The 14,704-nt window shown below is 40.5% G+C and overlaps 1 protein-coding gene across 2 annotated transcripts in view; it reads right to left on the reverse strand.

The window, feature by feature from the left end:
• Positions 1-14,704, reverse strand: part of Naa15 (N-alpha-acetyltransferase 15, NatA auxiliary subunit) — a 50,152-nt gene that overhangs the window by 34,884 nt on the left and 564 nt on the right. For both annotated transcript variants that reach the window (XM_048333383.1, XM_048333382.1), the window contains exons 2-3: positions 3,528-3,612; positions 76-180 (exon numbers count right to left, since the gene is read on the reverse strand). In XM_048333383.1, the coding sequence (XP_048189340.1) occupies positions 76-180; positions 3,528-3,612 (190 nt within the window). The remainder of the gene's footprint in view (positions 1-75; positions 181-3,527; positions 3,613-14,704) is intronic.

The raw sequence follows: 14,704 nt of genomic DNA on the forward strand, positions 1-14,704 counted from the left end.
ACTTATAACTCTGAAATTATAGCCTTTAGCTCAAGCACCCCAACTCAATTCTTATATTTATTTCAAAAAGGATACACACATGACTCTTCAAGTCATTTCTCAAGCCTCTACGAACCAGTTCATAAGCTTCTTCCTTTTTCCCCAAACAGTTCAATGTTAATCCTTTCATAGCCAGAGTTTCTATTTTTAATAACAAAGGGGAAAGAGACAGATAAAAGAAATTAAACACTAAAAATAAAAGTTTAGCAATAGGTAACTACAGTTCCTAAACCAATGACTACATTATGCTTAGAACTAATATTTTTAAGGTTAAGATATTTTCCAGGTGTATACAGAATTTTTCAAACCTGACAAAAGCATAAATTTTTTTCTTAGAGGCTTTCCTACATTTTTAAAATAAAAACACACAAAAGCTTGTATGTCTAAAAGATAAGCCAGTGATTCATCTACTGATATACAATTATCTATTAATATTCTTAAAAAGCTAGGGCAGAGACAATTAGTCCAAGCTCCAGTATCTACACAAAAATAAAAACAAAAGAGAGGGCTGGAAATGTAGCCTAGTGGTAGAGTGCTGGCCTAGCGCTAGTGCATGAAGCCCTGGGTTCAATTTTTCAGTAACACATAAACAGAAAAGGTGAGAAGTGGTGCTGTGGCTCAAATGGTAGAATGCTAACACTGAGAAAAAGCTCAAGGACAGTGCCCAGGCCCTGAGTTCAAGCCCCAGGACTAGCAAAAGAAGGGGTAGAGAGGGGAAGAAAAGGGCCAGGCTATTCAAACAGCACTTGCCTATAAGCCCAGCTATGGAGGAGGCAGAGATAAAGACCACAGTTTAAGGACAGCCCAGACAAGAAGTTACCTTTTGTGTGTTTTTATCTAAACCAGCCAAGTGTGGTGGTACTTGAACATAGATCACGATCTGAGGCTAATATAGGCCAAAAAAAAAAAAAAAAAAAACACACAAGGGGGGGGAGACCCAAGTAGAAAAATAGCTAATACAAAAAGGGATGTGGGGGGGGCTGGGAGTATGGCCTAGTGGCAAGAGTGCTTGCCTCCTACACATGAAGCTCTCGGTTCGATTACCCAGCACCACATATATGGAAAATGGCCAGAAGGGGAGCTGTGGCTCAGGTGGCAGAGTGCTAGCCTTGAGCGGGAAGAAGCCAGGGACGGTGCTCAGGCCCTGAGTCCAAGGCCCAGAACTGGCCAAAAAAAAAAAAAAGGAATGTGGGGCTGAGAATGTGGCTTAGTGGTAGAGTGCTTGCCTAGCATGCATGAAGCCCTGGATTCAATTCCTCAATACCACATCAACTGAAAAAGCCAGATGTGGTGCTGTGGCTCAAGAGGTAGAGTGCTAGCCTTGAGTAAAAAGAAGCCAGGAACAGTGCTCAGGTCAACTAAGTCCCAAGACCCAGGACGGGCCAAAAACAAACAAACAAAAAAAGAGATGGGGGCATGGCTCAGGCCAAGTGCTTGCCTGGTAAGCACAGAGTCGTTCAAATTCCAAAACTACAAAAAGACACAAACAAATGAAACTAAAAACAAAAAATTCTACCTTGAAAAAAATTTTGTCCTGTAAACCTGTTACACAAAACTTAAATTCACCTTCTAATCATCAAAATAAATACAGTTGACTAGCAGTGTGGCTCAAGTGGTAGAGCACTTGCCTAGCATGTTTAAGGCCCTGAGTTCAAACCTCAGTGCTATAAAAACAAAACTACCTATATTTCTGTCATAAATGTATTTTAAAATAATTCTTTCAATTATTAAATACACAAATTTCCAGAGCCTGCCATTTACAGTCAACAAATATTAAGTTATAGGAAATATTGTTTTCAGAAAAGAAAAATGAATTCAAGTTTTATAATATATATCCTAGGATGCTTAAAGAAATAACAATTCGAGCTGGAAATATGGCATAGTGGCAAGAATGCTTGGCTCGTATACATTCCTCAGCGATTCCCCAGCACCACATATATGCTCAGGCCCTGAGTTCAAGGCCCAGGACTGGCAAATAAATAAATAAATAAAATAAAAATTCTCATGATTTACCTTATTTTGAAAACCGTAATTTTAAGTTTACAGAGAAAAACCTATTAGGAAGGTAAATAAAAATAGAATCATAAAGAAAATATAACATCAAACAGTACAAGAAATGTATCCAATGCCTAATGTATGAAACTGTAACCTCTTTGTACATCAGTTTGATAATAAAAATTTGAAAAAAAAATATAACATGTACTGCTTTTAAATCTTTGTTATTATATCGGAACTTAATAAAATCCTTGTATAAGTAATGTAAGCTAATAAAAAATTCAAACTCAACATACTTCAAATAGTTTCACTTCATATCCAACTTGATTTCTGATATGCTAAAATATGGGAGGGGTTACATTTTAGAAATAATGAAATAAAATGGGGAAAAATTGTACTTTAGAAACAGTGCAATACATTACAGTTTGGTACTATTTAATATACATTAAAAAGTCACCTTAACCAGGATATATATACTTTAAAAATGACTATAAAACAGACTAACATCCAGATTACAAGAGCTGTTTTGTTTATTCAGAACTTAAGTTTGAATTTAGGCCTTTGTACTTTGCTATAGGGGTGCTCTACTAGTTAAGCCATAGTCCCAGCACAATAGGAAAAGGAAATAATAAGGAAAAGGGAGTAACATTAAATGCTTTCACTCCTGTTGTTTTCTCTCTCCAAATTGCTATAAGTAAAAACTGAAATGTTGGGGGAAGCATACTAAATGTAGGCAAAAGTGAAGAAAAAACATAACAAGAGGGCTGGGAATATGGCCTAGTGGTAGAGAGCTTGCCTTGTATACATGAAGCCCTGGGTTCGATTCCTCAGCAACACACACACACACACACACACACACACACACAGAAAAAGCTGAAGTGGCACCGTGGCTCAAGTGGTAGAGTGCTAGCCTTGAGCAAAAAGAAGCCAGGGACAGTGCTCAGGCCCTGAGTCCAAGTCCCAGGACTGGCAAAAAAAAAAAAAAAATTAACAAGAGAAAGCTAGAACTGTTGTTCATCTTCCTCGTCAGCACTAAGTGTCAAACTGTTGGCGAGTCCTATTTTTCTTATTTTTGCAACTCTGTACATCATACTCACCCCTTTCTCTACAAATTCAAACCACCTGCTTCCATACAGGCAAAAGCTAGTAAACTGTCTATTATAATATAAACAAACATGACTCAATTTTGAAAAACTACAACACAATTTTAAATAAACAATGGTTGATAAGCAAGAACTAATCAGTCCCTTTCTGAACAATATTTTTTTAAAAAAAAGAAAACTCCACTCATTTCATTTGAACAAGCATGCTGCCCTGTTTGTTAGGTCCTGCCTTTCTTACCCAGCAAGATTCAAAACAGGAATAAACCACAACTTAGGCAGAATGTGTTATTCTTTTATTCTCTGGAAAATAAGAGCCTGGTAGGGAAATTAGATAGATATGCAGTAAATCTTCATCTGTTTACACTTAAAGTAGACACTATTTGTTCTTACCGCCATGCTCTGCAAATTTGGGATTAGAGAGGATTTGTTTACAGAACTTCAATCCATTTCTGTATTGTTTATGTTCATAACATCTCTGTAAAAACAACAGAAAGAAAAATGTGAGATTAGCAAGAAAAGCAATAACTTTAAATTCAATGTTAAATTTGTATTCTATAAAACACAATGTTAGGGGCTGGGAATATGGCTTAGTGGTAGAGTGCCTTGCATGCATGAAGCTCTGGGTTCAATTCCTCAGCACCACATAAACAGAAAAAAGAAAAAAAGAAGAGGGAAAAAAAGAAACAACAATGTTAGGGCTTGGGAATGTGGTAAAATGTTTGCCTAGCATGCATAAAGCCCTGGGTTTGATTCCTTGGTACCACATAAACAGAAAAAAGCTGCAAGTGGCACTGTGGCTCAAGTGCTAGCCTTGGGCTTCTTAAAAGAAGCTCAGAGACAGTGCTCAGACCCTGAATTCAAGCCCCAAGATTGGCAAAAAACAAAATGTTATTTCCATATTTTTAAGTCCCACTAAAAGTCTGCTAAAGATTACTAAAGATTTAATACATAACAAGGTGCCGGTGGCTCTCACCCTTATAATCCTACCTACTCAGGATGAGATCTGAGGTTCTTACTTCAAAGCCAGCCTGGACAGAAAGTCCTTCAGACTCTTATATCCAATTAGCACTTGCCCCCCTGAGCTCAAGCCAAAGTTCTGGAATCAAATTTTAAATGAAACATACAGAATACTTGTTTATAATATTTTAATTTTAAAGAACCAAACAAGCCCATGCCTGTAATCCTACCTTCTCAGGAGGCTGAGATCTGAGGATAGCAGATCAAAACCAGCCTTGGCAGAGAAGTCCATGAGACTCTTTCGAATTAACCACCAGAAAATCTTAAGTGGACTTGTAACTCAAAGTGGCAGAGTGCCAGCCTTGAGCGAAAAAGCTCATGGAGAGTGCCCAGACTCTGAGAAAAAGCCCTATAACCAATAACAACCAACAAAAAATTCTAAGGGATGAGCCTGGAGAAAACCACATAAAAAGCATCTAAAATAAGAATGGCATTAACTTTATATTCCAAAATATGAAATCTGTTAAAAGCTAAAAGATGACAAAAATTATGGTAGAAAAAAACGTGCAGATGAAACAAGAAAAATCTAAGCCAGGTGCCAAGGGCTCATATCTGTAATCCCTAGTTACTCCAGAGGCTGAGATCTGGTTATTATGGCCCAAAGCCAGCCCAAGCAAGAAATACTATGAGACTCCTATCTTCAATTAACTGCTCTTACCACCAACACCTGGGGGCGGGGGGAAGGGAGTCAGAAATAAGTGGTGGCTCAAGTAGTAAAGCACTAGTCTTGAGTAAAAAGCTTACACACACACAAATGGTCTAACTTAATAAAATCAGGGTGAAAAAAAACTCTTATTAGGGCTGGGGATATAGCCTAGTGGCAACAGTGCCTGCCTCGGATACACGAGGCCCTAGGTTCGATTCCCCAGCACCACATAGACAGAAAACGGCCAGAAGAGGCGCTGTGGCTCAAGTGGCAGAGTGCTAGCCTTGAGCGGGAAGAAGCCAGGGACAGTGCTCAGGCCCTCAGTCCAAGGCCCAGGACTGGCAAAAAAAAACAAAAAAAAAAAAACAACTCTTATTAAAAAAAGGTCTCAGGGGCTGGGAATATGGCCTTGTGGCAAGAGGGCTTGCCTCGTATACATGAAGCCCTGGGTTCGATTCCTCAGCACCACATATATACAAAAAGGCCAGAAGTGGTGCTGTGGCTCAAGAGGTAGAATGCTAGTCTTGAGCTAAAAGAAGCCAGGGACAGTGCTCAGGCTCTGAGCTCAAGGCCCAGGACTAGCAAAAAAAAAAACAAAAGTCTCAAATAATTACCTCTACTTCCACCTTAACACCTAAAAAGAAAAGAAAAAAAACCAGGGGCTGGGAATGTGGCCTAGTGGTAGAGTGCTTGCCTAGCATGCATGAAGCCCTGAGTTCCATTCCTCAGCACCACATATATAGAAAAAGCAGGAAGTAGCACCATGGCTCAAGTTGGTAGAGTGCTAACCTTGAGCAAAAAGAAGCCAGGGACAGTGCTCAGGCCCTGCTCAGGACTGACTGGGGAAAAAAAAAAAGGAACAAATTAAACGCAAGGAGTAAATAATAAAGGTAAGGAGAAGGTCAATGAAATTTAAAGAGAGAGCGAAAAAAAGGAGAAACTCTGAAAACTAGAGCTGCTATTTGAGAAGCACAAAGCATTTATTAAAATTTTAAGGAATTCCTTTCATATCATAATAAGCAGGGACCAATATAATTCATACCTAGGAGAAGAATCTTAATTCTTCTTACCTAGGAGGAAAAAACTAGTTAGGCTAGTTCTTTTTAAGTCACAACTTTCATACAAGTTTGTCCAGCTTGTATTACAGGAGCAGGAGAGCTTGGCAGTGTAACTATACAGCCAACATTTCAGGGGAAGTTCCCTGACAGTCAAGAATACAATTCCACACCCTAATACTGATACTACTACCACTCTTTAAACGTCATCACTGTTACATTTTAGTATCAAAACCAGAACTTTTCAGAACCAATTTTCATTAAGAATCTAAGCTTTTCTCTCTTCCTCAGAGATATTGCCTGTAAATACTGGAGTTGTATCTAGATGCATATCAATGTTAATGGCTGGCTAAACTCACTGATTAGCTAAATAACTTGGCCATTCTTACACTGACTTCTTAGTACACTTTTCTAAATGCTAATAATTCAGCTTCAACGTGAATTTTAAATTTTCTGAAAAACACAAAGGCAAATTGTAAGGTTTGCTGAGAAGAAATTTATTGGGGTGGGGGGGAGCAAACTCCCAGACCACACAAGATGGAGGTGCTTGGAGATAGAGGGGAAGGAAGAAGAGAAAAGAGAAAGAATAACAAAGAGAAGGAAAGAGAGAGGGGACCCACGCTGAGCCGGATTATATAGGGAAAGGCGGGAGGTATGGCCAGGTGGATTGGATGTGCTCAGAGAAGGGGGGAGGTAACTGCCTCCAGGGGTGCCAGTTACCTAGGTAATGCAGGTACTGGGTGCAGACTTAAAAAAGGTGCAGGGGGGCTGGGGATATGGCCTAGTGGTAGTAGAGTGCTTGCCTCATATACATGAAACCCTGGGTTCAATTCCCCAGCACCACATATACAGAAAACAGCCAGAGTGGCAGAGTGCTAGCCTTGAGCAGAAAGAAGCCAGGGGCAGTGCTCAGGCCCTGAGTTTAAGGCCCAAGACTAGCAAAAAAAAAAAGCTAAAGTGGAGCTATGGCTCAAGTGCTCACTAACCTTAAGCCAAAAAGCTTAGGGACAGGTCCTAGGCCAAGTTCAAACCCCAGGACTGAAGCACACGCAATTATAGAGCTTCATGAAATCATACATGACTGATGACTACCTGAATATTCTCATTTGTCAGTCTCAGGTCACCAAGCTTACTTAATTCTGGTACTACTTTCCCCAACACTAAAGCAACTAAAAAACAGTAATAAGCTTATTATGTTCTTTGGCGAAAAAGGCCACTTAACAAACTAGTACTATTCATTCATAATGCAACTCTGGGTGAATAAATGCAACAGTGGTTCACATTAGGCACTATATAGCAAATGAACTATACAAGTATGGATGGGGACTGGAAGGAAAAACTGGGAAGCAAGGGAGGGAAGGAGTGACACTGTCCAAAAAGAATCCTACTCATGCTGGGTGCTAGTGGCTATGCCTGTAATCCTAGCTACTCAGGAGGCTGAGATCTAAGGAACACCGCCGTTCAAAGGCAGCCCAGGAAGAAAAGTCCATGAGACTCTTATCTCCAATTAACCACCAGAAATCCACAAGTGGAGCTAGGGCTCAAAGTGATCAAGTGCCAGCCTTGAGTGAAAAGGCTCAGGGACAGAACACAGGCCTTGAGTTCAAGCCCTAATATCAACAATAAATAGATAAATAAACAAGCAAATTCAGCTTAATTCCCTTTTCCAAAACTATTCACACAAGCAAACAATCCAAACTCTCCTGCCCTGAAATCACCATTTAAGTCATTTCATGTAAGAAAGTTACTGAACAGCAACAATGGTAGATTATTAATAAATGTGAGCATAGCAATTTAATACAAAACAGCCTCTACCCTTAAAGAATCTACATTTTAATTGTTGAAGATATAAAATGAATAGATAGGAAAGCATATGTCAAATGCTATTAAGTTATATTGGAGAAGACAAAGCAGGGGAAAAAAGAAAATAAGGCTGAGGAGTCTCCTGATGAAAGACAGCTTCTACGACATTAAGACACAAAAGTGCAGTCCTGGGGCTGGAAATATGGCTTAGTGATAGAGTGCTGCCCAGCATGCATGAAACCTAGATTTGATTCCTCAGCACCACATAAACAGAAAGGCCAGAAGGGGTGCTATGGCTCAAGTGGTAGAGTGCTAGCCTTGAGCAAAAGGAAGCCAGGGACAGTGCTTAGGCCCTGAGTCCAAGCCCCAGGACAGGCCAAAAAAAAAAAAAAAAAAAGTACAGTCCTATACAAAATAAGATAAAGTAGTCAGTCATGAGCTTATCTGGGAGAAAATTCTGAACAAATAGCCCTTTGCATATGATCTTTTACATGACCTGGCTTTTTATGTCCAAAGACCCTTTTATGAACAAAGGAAGATATATTTGAATCAATGTTCTTGACAGAACTGCACTGTCAGAAGTAGAAGTATTAAAGGAAATAAGGACACACATTAAGAGAAGACATACACTCATGAGGCAGAAATGTCAGTAGCTCTCCAGTCTACCATTCACTCAGGGAGCCTTGTACCGCTCTGCAAAGTCCTTTTAGCAGTGCTTCAAAGCATTAGTTGGATGGTAATTCTATTATCACCAAGTAACTAGGATGTGTGAACCCTAATAATGACCCCAAACAACTGTAAAGCTTTGAAATACCTACAGAATCTAACATTAAATATAGTTCCCTACAAAGCTTTTGTCTGCTTTTCTGAGACCGTAGTGTTGCTGTCTATTACTATGAAAAACTAAATTGTGGTCACTATTTTACTAGAATATCCTATTCGCCCCTATAATCTACCAAATATGTATTTTTAACCTACTCTCAACCTGAAAGAACAATTTTTAAAAACATTCCAGAGCTCTAACACAATACATCATTTTTAGAATATATGTTTTGTCAATTTAAAACAAAAATACACATTTATTACGCTGGGCACCAGTGGTTTATGCCTATAATCCTAGCTACTCAGGAGGCTGAGATCAGAGGATGACAGTTCAAAGCCAGGAAAAGAAAAGAAAAAAAAAACGATCTGTGAGACTCTTATCTCCAATTAACTACCAAAAAGCCAGAAGTGGTAGTAGGCTAGCCTTGGGGGCGGGGGGGGGGGGGGGGAAGAGAAGAAAGAACTCAAGGACAGGGCACCCAGGTCTTGACTTCAAGCCCCAGGTTCTTATTCTCATTTGGTCAGGCATGGTAGCTCATGCTTGTAATCCTTGCTATTAGGAAGATGTAGATCCAAATCATCCTGGATAAAAATGTACCCAGACCTCCCTGAATCTCAACCAATCAGCTGATCCTGTTGGCATATGCATCTCAGTTACAAGAGAACCAAAAGCAAGGCCCAAGCCAGCCTAGCCAAAACCACAATGTCCTACCACCCCTTAAAACAATGAACGCAAGATAATTAGAGGCAGGGAATTCAAGAGGCAGTGCTCCTACCTAGCAAGTGCTAGGACCTGAGTGCAAGTTTGGTACTACCAAAAAAGTTGTAATTTTACACTACCCAGGATGTTGCAACTTGCTAGGCAAGCGCTTTGCCACTGAGCTACATCCTAGCCCTATTTAGGGTTTTAGATTCTTTTTTCTAAACTGCCTTTAATTTACACATCGTAATTATACATACTTACAGGGGACAATGTGATATTTCAACACAAGTATAGAACACAGAATGACCAGCTCAGGGTAAATGGTATATCCATCACCTCAAACATGTATCATTTCTTTGAGAACATTCAAAATCCTCACAGCTAATTGTTTTGAAGCACTCATAATTATTGCCAGTCATAGATAACCTACTGTGCTACAGAACATTAGAAGTTACTTCTCCTGGTTTGGTGAGATACTGCAGGTGTTTAGTCCCAGCACTGGGGGGATTGGGGGCGCTAAGTAGAATAGCAAATTCAAGACCAACCTGGACTATACCTAGCAAGCCAGTCTCAGAAACAGAACAACAAAACAAAACCTCACAAACAAGAAGTTACTTCTTTATACCCACATTCATTAACCACCCTCTTTCCACTTCTCCCACTTTGTATGTTCTGTCTTTTTTTACTCCAGACAAGATCTCACTAAATAGCCTAGGCTGGCTGCCCTTGAATTTCTGATCCTGCCTCAGACTTTAGAATGCTGCAATCACAGGCATATATATATTCTATACATATATATTTTATATGTGGTGGCTGGGGAATTAATTGAACCCAGGCTTCATGTATACGAGGCAAGCACTCTTGCCACTAGTCCATATTCCCAGCCCTTTGGTAACAATTTCTGCTATGAATTTCATCAGTATCTAAAACTAATGTCATTAACTATAATAAAAACAGCACTTTTCCTGAAGGCAATAAATCATATGAAATAATTTACCTATAGTAAGCGCGACTACTTAACAATTATTATAAATCACTGGCCTTACAGAGAACATCTCCCTCCCCTAAAATAGTTAAACACTAGACAAGTACAATGTAAGTGCCCTGAAAAATAAAAATGTGATTCTTGATTCTTAACACTAGCTGCTTAATAGAAATGCCCACCTTAGCCCAGTGCAGTGGCTCAAAAGCATGGAAAGAAGCCTCCAGAAAGTCAGAGATAGTGGTCATGGCTCCATGCTAGCCCAGGTCAAAAAAAAAAAAAAAAAAAAAAAAAAAGATTTTAAGACTCTATCTTGACCAATGTCTAAGTGCCTGTCATCCCAACCTATTGATACACAGAACTAGGAATATCACAGTTAAGGCTAGCCCTTGCCTTAAGTAAGAGCCTATCCTAAACCTATCCTAAAAACAGTCAACACGAAAAGGGGAATGATGGAATGACTCAAGTGGCTGAGCACCTGCCTAACAAATGGAAGGCTGTCAGTTCAAAGTAAAGTATTACCCCCCCCCCCAAAAATAGCCCATCTTGAAAAGTTTTATAAAGGACTCTAAAAAGTGCTCTTTTTAGAACTGGGAATGGTGGTGTACATTGTAATCCCAGCACTCGGCAGGCAGAGACAGAAGGATCTTGAGTTACAGGACAGCCTGGACAACATAAGGAGACCTTGTCTCCAAAAGTGTTGTTGCATTCGCAAAATGGTATTCACCCTATTTGAATTATTCCAATCAATTAAAAATTCAGTTTCTCTAGTGCACTAGTCACACCTGAAGTATACCACAGCTACACCTGGCCAATGACTATCTTACAGCTGATAGAGAACATTTCCAAGATTGCAGAAAGTCCTACTGTGATTTGTTCCTTTATAGCATCTAAGACATAACTAGCAAATGGTAGGGTTTCAATAAGTTAAGAGTGTTAGCATCATGCTAAGTACACCCCTCCAGCCAGTTTTACGGATATGTGCACGCATGTGGCACTGAGAATTAAACTCCAAGATCATGGCTCACACTCTACCACTTACTTGAGCCATGCCTTTACCTCTGGCTTTTTGCTGTTAATAGTAAATAAGAATCTTGTGGAGGGCTGGGGATATAGCCTAGTGGCAAGAGTGCCTGCCTCGGATACACGAGGCCCTAGGTTCGATTCCCCAGCACCACATATACAGAAAAAAAACGGCCAGAAGCGGCACTGTGGCTCAAGAGGCAGAGTGCTAGCCTTGAGCGGGAAGAAGCCAGGGACAGTGCTCAGGCCCTGAGTCCAAGCCCCAGGACTGGCCAAAAAAAAAAAAAAAAAAAAAAAAACATGAATGAATACTATGAGAAAAGGGCAAAATGCAACACAACTTAATAGTAGTTATCAACTAGACTAGATCAACCTAGGCAATTAAACTACAAAACTTGAAACTATACAAATATATAAAACCAGGTTACCAATGAAAAAATTCATGTTTTCAAACTGAGGTTTCAAACTTTTAGAAAACTATTTCCTAGTTACAAACAAGTATATCACAAGAAAAGTAGCAGTTCACAAAAACAGAATGGTGGAACCTACCAACTACAAAGCATTAGAATATGACTACAAAGCATTAGAATATTTCATCTTTTCCTATATCTTACAGGAAAAAAAGAATGAAATCAAGAGCTAACTTACTACAAAAGCTGAAAAAAATAATTCTGAAAAAGCAACACAATCCTTTTGGTTGGTTATATGTCTTCATTCTTAATGTAAGTCAACAGTAAGAACGTTATACCTTCTTTACTTTTGGTAATTTCTCACATTTGTTGTGCATAGACTTCAACTTCACAATTCCTTTAGCACTGTGATTTTTAAAACGTAATTAAAGGGTTTTGCTCCATTATCACCACCACCAAAGTGAACTGTTTAAGATGCTTAATTGAGAACTGCAATCCTTTGAAAGGTTAAACTGTGGTAAATCCATGGAATACTACCAAGCAGTAAAAAGGAACAACCTATTGATCTGTTCTAAAAGGGCAACAGAGGGATTCTCTTTATTGTAGATGTAGAATGTACATATGCAAGAGCACTGCACAGATGAGAAAATACAGTTGAGAAATATCTAAGCATGAACCGGATACTAGACAATACTAAAGAATGACTGTGAATGGTTTTATGGTATACAAGACAATGTCCTTACTCATATGACATGCTAACTCAAGTGTTAAGTGATGAAATGTTTAGGGACTTGTAAACAATTTACACTTTTTTTTTTTTTTGGTCGGTTGTGGGGCTTGAATTCAGGGCCTGGACACTGTCCCAGAGCCTGTTCCCACTTAAGGCTAGGGCTCTACCACTTGAGCCACAGCACCACTTCTGGTTTTTGAGTGGTTAATTGGAGGTAAGAATCTAACTGGCTTCAAACCACAATCTTCCAATCTCAACCTCCTGAGCAGCTAGGATTACAGGCATGAGCCACCGTGCGGGCTTAACAATTTGCTTTTGTTTCATACATATAGGGAGAAAGCAAATATGCCAAATGTTAAATACAAGTAAACATGTCATGAGTGCTTCTGGGACTCTCATCTCAACTTTTTAGCCTGATTTATTTTTTCAATATAAAGGCTTGGAGCTGGGGGCAGTGGTGCACACCTGTAATCCCAGTACTCATGGAGAGTTCAGGCCAGTTTAAACTACAGAGCAAGACCCTGTCTCAAAACACAACTAACCAGTTCCGAAGGCAGGGCTCAAGTGGTAGCTTACCAGCCCAGCAAGCCAACTCAGGGAAAGGAGTTGGGAGGACTAGGCTAGAGACATAACTCAGTGTAACTCATGCTTGATCCTGGATTCAACCCCTGGCACCACTAAAGAAAAAAGATAAACCAAGGGGGTGACAATGTCCAAGAAAAGTATATATATTATGAATTATGAAGTTGCAACCCTTTTGCACATACCTTAACAATGAAATTGTATTAAGAAAAAAAGGAAACAGGAAAAGAAAAAAGTTGGTTATTAATGAGAAATTATAATCAAGCTGTATTATAATTCTACTCACCAATCACTTTCGTTGTAAATGCTAGAATTTGAATGTAGGGCTTTGGTTTGATAAAGACTTAGCTAAAATGGCTGAGCTGGCACTCTACCCTCTGAGCCACACCTTCAAACCTGCATATTGCTGGCTATTTTGGATGGTCTCATGGACTTTTCTGCCTGGTCTGGCCTTGAACCTCGATCATAAACATCTTAGCCACCTGAGTAACAAGGATTACACGTGAGTCACTCAGCTTCTTCTTTAGAAAAGGGAATTCAATGGGCTGGGAGCTTTGTGCCACAAGGCCCTGGTGAGATTATCATTCTCCTAAACTGATGCTACAATCCCACTTAATTACTCTTATGACAAAACTACAAGGATTTCATGTTATATTAGAATGTAAGTGTTCCAACATTAACTACATCTATACATATTCTGTAAAATCCAGGTTAGTTTGACATGAATGAAATTCAGAGCCCTTCTTCACAAGCAGGTGCCCTGGAGAAAAGGGTAATCACTTTCACACACATCCTCAAAATTTAAGTCTGAGGTTTCCCAAATAGTTAATTCTTTCTCAAAGGTTTGCCAAGAAAGGGGCAGCCCACACATTAAATACCAAACAAAACAAAAATGTGATACAATGTATTAATTATAGTCAAGGCTACAAGACACATTACAATGTAAACAACCCCTAACTACAATGAAGTTAAAAATGCAGACTGCACATATTTGAGATGGAAGGAATGAGCCTGAACTTCCATCAACAAAATCCATCTCAAAAGGTGTGTGTGTGTGCCGGTACCAGAAGGTTGAACTCAGGGCCTGGGTGCTCTCCCTGAGCTTTTTGTTGTCGTTGTTCCTCAAGACTGGCACTCTACCATTTGAGCCACAGCTACACCTCCAACACTCCTCTGCTTAATGGGGGTTAAAGAGTCCTGTGGATTTTCCTGCCTGGGGCTGGCTTTGAACTGCGGACCTCAGATCTCAGCCACCCGAGCAGCTACGATCACAGACACTCAAAAGTTCCTATATCCTCTTTTCTCTGGTAGGATGGTGCATCGGTGTTGTTACGATTCGGTTTAGAAGGAAAGTCAGTCGGTCTGGAGCGCCGCTGCTCTCCGCTAACTTCTCACTTCCTACCCGGCCGGCCGCCCCCTCGCAGCGGACCCCGCCTCCCGAGGAGAAGAAGGGGTGCGGTTGTTTCCCGCTCGGACAACAGAAAATAAACGCTTCTCCCTCGCTCCAGAAGGGGCCGAGGCCCAAGGAGTGGGCAGGTCTACGAGGCGCTAGTTTCTTGGAAAGCTTCCTGCCCTCCCTCCGACTGCCTCCATCCTCCCCTCCTCGGAGGTCACTCTGTGGCCGGGCCGGGCGGGGACAGGTGAATCCCGGGAGAGGAGGAGGAGGGAGGGGCGCAGGACCGAGGACGGACGGACGGACGGACGGACGGAGAGCGCGTTCAGGCAATGAATGGGGCCGGGCAGCATCCGCACCACCTGTTCCTCCCGGGGCTACCGCCCCGGCCTGCCCGCAGG

The sequence above is a fragment of the Perognathus longimembris genome, chromosome 24 (genome assembly GCF_023159225.1).
Source record: "Perognathus longimembris pacificus isolate PPM17 chromosome 24, ASM2315922v1, whole genome shotgun sequence".
NCBI lineage: Eukaryota > Metazoa > Chordata > Mammalia > Rodentia > Heteromyidae > Perognathus > Perognathus longimembris.